Source organism: Arachis ipaensis, chromosome B05 (assembly GCF_000816755.2).
Source record: "Arachis ipaensis cultivar K30076 chromosome B05, Araip1.1, whole genome shotgun sequence".
Classification (NCBI taxonomy): domain Eukaryota; kingdom Viridiplantae; phylum Streptophyta; class Magnoliopsida; order Fabales; family Fabaceae; genus Arachis; species Arachis ipaensis.
The window spans coordinates 18,373,075-18,375,982 of NC_029789.2; the positions used below are offsets into that span (position 1 = coordinate 18,373,075).

At 33.7% G+C, this 2,908-nt stretch overlaps 1 protein-coding gene across 1 annotated transcript; it reads right to left on the reverse strand.

Moving 5' to 3' along the window:
• Positions 418-2,752, reverse strand: LOC107643202. The gene is made up of 4 exons (XM_016346786.2): positions 2,508-2,752; positions 2,160-2,393; positions 1,743-1,958; positions 418-1,192 (listed from the first exon to the last, which is right to left on the reverse strand). Exons 1-4 carry the CDS (start codon positions 2,523-2,525, stop codon positions 974-976), a joined length of 687 nt encoding a protein of 228 aa, XP_016202272.1. The 5' UTR covers positions 2,526-2,752; the 3' UTR covers positions 418-973.

Consider the following 2,908-nt stretch of genomic DNA (forward strand, 5'->3'; position numbering starts at 1 on the left):
GATTCAAAGTTGATTTTTTAAAAAAGAAATTGACTACTGAAGCCAATGAGTAGACCTTTATATATATATATCCACAAAATTAACTCAAATAAACCAAGTCTAATAATTAACTTACTAATCCACTTAAATAAGTATCGAGAATTCGGATTTTGCCTTGTATGTCCAACAACTTGTTTAACTGCAGCGAATTAACTCTTGGTCTGTCGGACTAATAATACCATAAAAAAATCAAAAAATAAAAAAATCAAAACAAAAAAGATGGTAGTTAAAAAATTAAGCACATTAATTGTGCGAACATCATATGTCTTGGGCCTTCGTACATTGCATATTTACACAATTACACCAAGTAGCCATTAATTTATTAGTAGCAATTAATAAACCACAAGAAGTCAAACGCTAAAAAGCTAAAAAGAAGAGTTAAGATAAGCATTTGATTATAATTACATTGTGCCATTGAAATAAACCACTCATCATGGTGAAGCCAAGCCAACATCGCACTTTCATGTTTTTCAAAGGAGATACACAATAGGACATTGCATATATACCAAACCATATGGAATATATATTTTTATTTATGTTGATCAACACTTCTATTGTCTAAAAATTACAACTTTTTCTTTAAATACATTTTAGCATCTGATACCATACCACTCTTAATTAATTTCTTCTTATACTAACACCACCAAGGATATTCTATAACTATTATTTGATTTTTCATCATACATTTTTACTTTATTCTCTCTTTCTCTATGGATTTTCCACCTATACAACCAATACCGGCCTCCATGGACAGGGCTCAGGTATGGTAACTTAGTAAAGAATATATATCAAGCATATGCCTCATTCGCCATTGCCACTTTAACTTTAGGAAGTGGCAATATATTGTCACTTCTATTTTGATAATGTCACTCTCTTCTTAAAGTTCATGCAAAAAATAAAAGTGACAATATCATTACCTGCTGTATCATTAACATTAGTATTCTATTATTAGTCCTCCCCCCATTGGAGCTCTATGGGGGATACCCTTTCTCCTCTTAGCAGTCCTGTAAGTAACCGCCGTTGGTGGTGGTGTTGACGGTGTGAAGCTCTGGATTCTGTTTCTGCCACTGCCATTCATTGACTCTTCACCATCAGAATCATCATCATCATCTAACTTTTTCTTCTTCTGGTACTTCTTGGAGGTTCCAGCTATCTGCGAAGATGGATTCAAATTAGGAACAAGTTCTAAGTTCATATCAATCATGTCATGCTCCCTACTTTCTCTAAGGGAAACAAAACAACGTGTAACTTTTTTTGTTTTCTGATAGTATCCTTCAATCTAACAGAGTAAAAGACTAATTCGTCGTGAATTGAAACTCTATTTAAGACTTTGCCACTAGTCAATGAGATGTTAAATGCACAAGATGAAATTCAAATTCCCAAACTGATAGATTAACCCAAGTAGTATCACGAATCAGAATCTCATTTAAATTCGAATTCCCAACCCTTAGTCTAACCTAAGTAATACAAATACAATTATAATGTTGTACATAGTTTAAGAAAATTTTCAAGTATTTGAAAAATATCTGTGTTTAAGTGATTATAGTGATTAGTCTCAATATTTAGCAGTACTGAAATTCCTGTATTTCTGGAATACTTGAAATGTTTTATCCTAGTTTATAGAGGAACATAAAAGTGAATAATGTAGGAGCTAGTAAGCAACTTTTGACATGTGTGAAAGATAGATAGATAGATAGATATACCTTACAACCAAGAGAGCAGAAGGTGAAGGAATCAAGGAGGCTGCGATCACAGACCTGGCAAGTGTTGGTGACACCTTTGCCGGGCCTTGGTTGAGGCCTCTCATTCAGGAACACAATCTTTGCACTGTTTATTATGTATGTCTGAACTCCTGTTATCTCCATGAATTTCTGAATCTCAGACACCCTTATCACATCATGGTATGAAGACCTCCTTATCTTTCAAACATTGAAATTTCAAACATCAGAATTATTTTTAATTTGCCATCCAAAGTTGACTTCTTGGGCATTCAGTGACGCGTGTGACACGATGAAAACAATGCAAGAGAATCTATGCAATCAACAATTACAAGCATCCCCCCCACAGAATTGGATCATACCCAACATCAATTGTTGTAATTAAATTCAAAATTGTGTTACCTGAATGGCTCTGTGGTCTTTGTGAGAAGCCAAACAAGCAGAACAAAGTGCTCCATTCATACAATCCAAGCAATACATGTTGCATTCACTTTTGTGGGAATCACCATGGACTTTGCATTGAACAAAGAAGCTTGTTTTCAGAAGCGGTTTCAGCCATGGTGGCCACTTGTTATTCTCTTCATTACTCTTATTATTATTATTCTCTCCAAAACAATCACCACCTTCTTCATCCCCCTGCAAAAAAGAAAAAAAAAAACTTAGCAAAACAACAGAGAAAGAAAAATAGAAAAGGGGATTTTTTTTTTCCTTCTTCTTGTGAGAAAGGTTGCATTGGTTGTTAGTACAAACCATGATTTTTGTTGGCATGGTTACTGAAATATTGATCCTTTTGGTTTTGGGGTATGATATGAATGACGAGTGATGAAAAGGAAGGAAGGAAGAAGTAGTGGTTTGGAAGGAGAAGAGAAAGAACAACTTTATGTGAATATGATGCTATGTTTTGGAGAGAAACAAAGAGAGAAAGAAAAGAAAAGAAGAAAAGGTAGGAATTTTAGTAGTAGCAACTAGCAAGTGGGGCAATTCAGTTTTGTAGTGGTGGGTGGCTGATGGATCATTAAGCAAGAAAAGGAAGATATAATAAAATAACAAAACAAAATAAAAGATTACAAGTGTAATAAAATCATATATGTGACTAATCCATTATTGTGTATAACAATATATATTTTGTATCTTGTTATTTTCTTAATATA

Excerpts from the sequence above, each read along its gene's own strand:
- LOC107643202 (XM_016346786.2), bottom strand. Across the intron at positions 1,959-2,159 it reads AAGACCACAGAGCCATTCAG|ATAAGGAGGTCTTCATACCA; the intron begins GTAACACAATTT and ends AATGTTTGAAAG. Across the intron at positions 1,193-1,742 it reads TCTGCTCTCTTGGTTGTAAG|ATAGCTGGAACCTCCAAGAA; the intron begins GTATATCTATCT and ends CCATCTTCGCAG.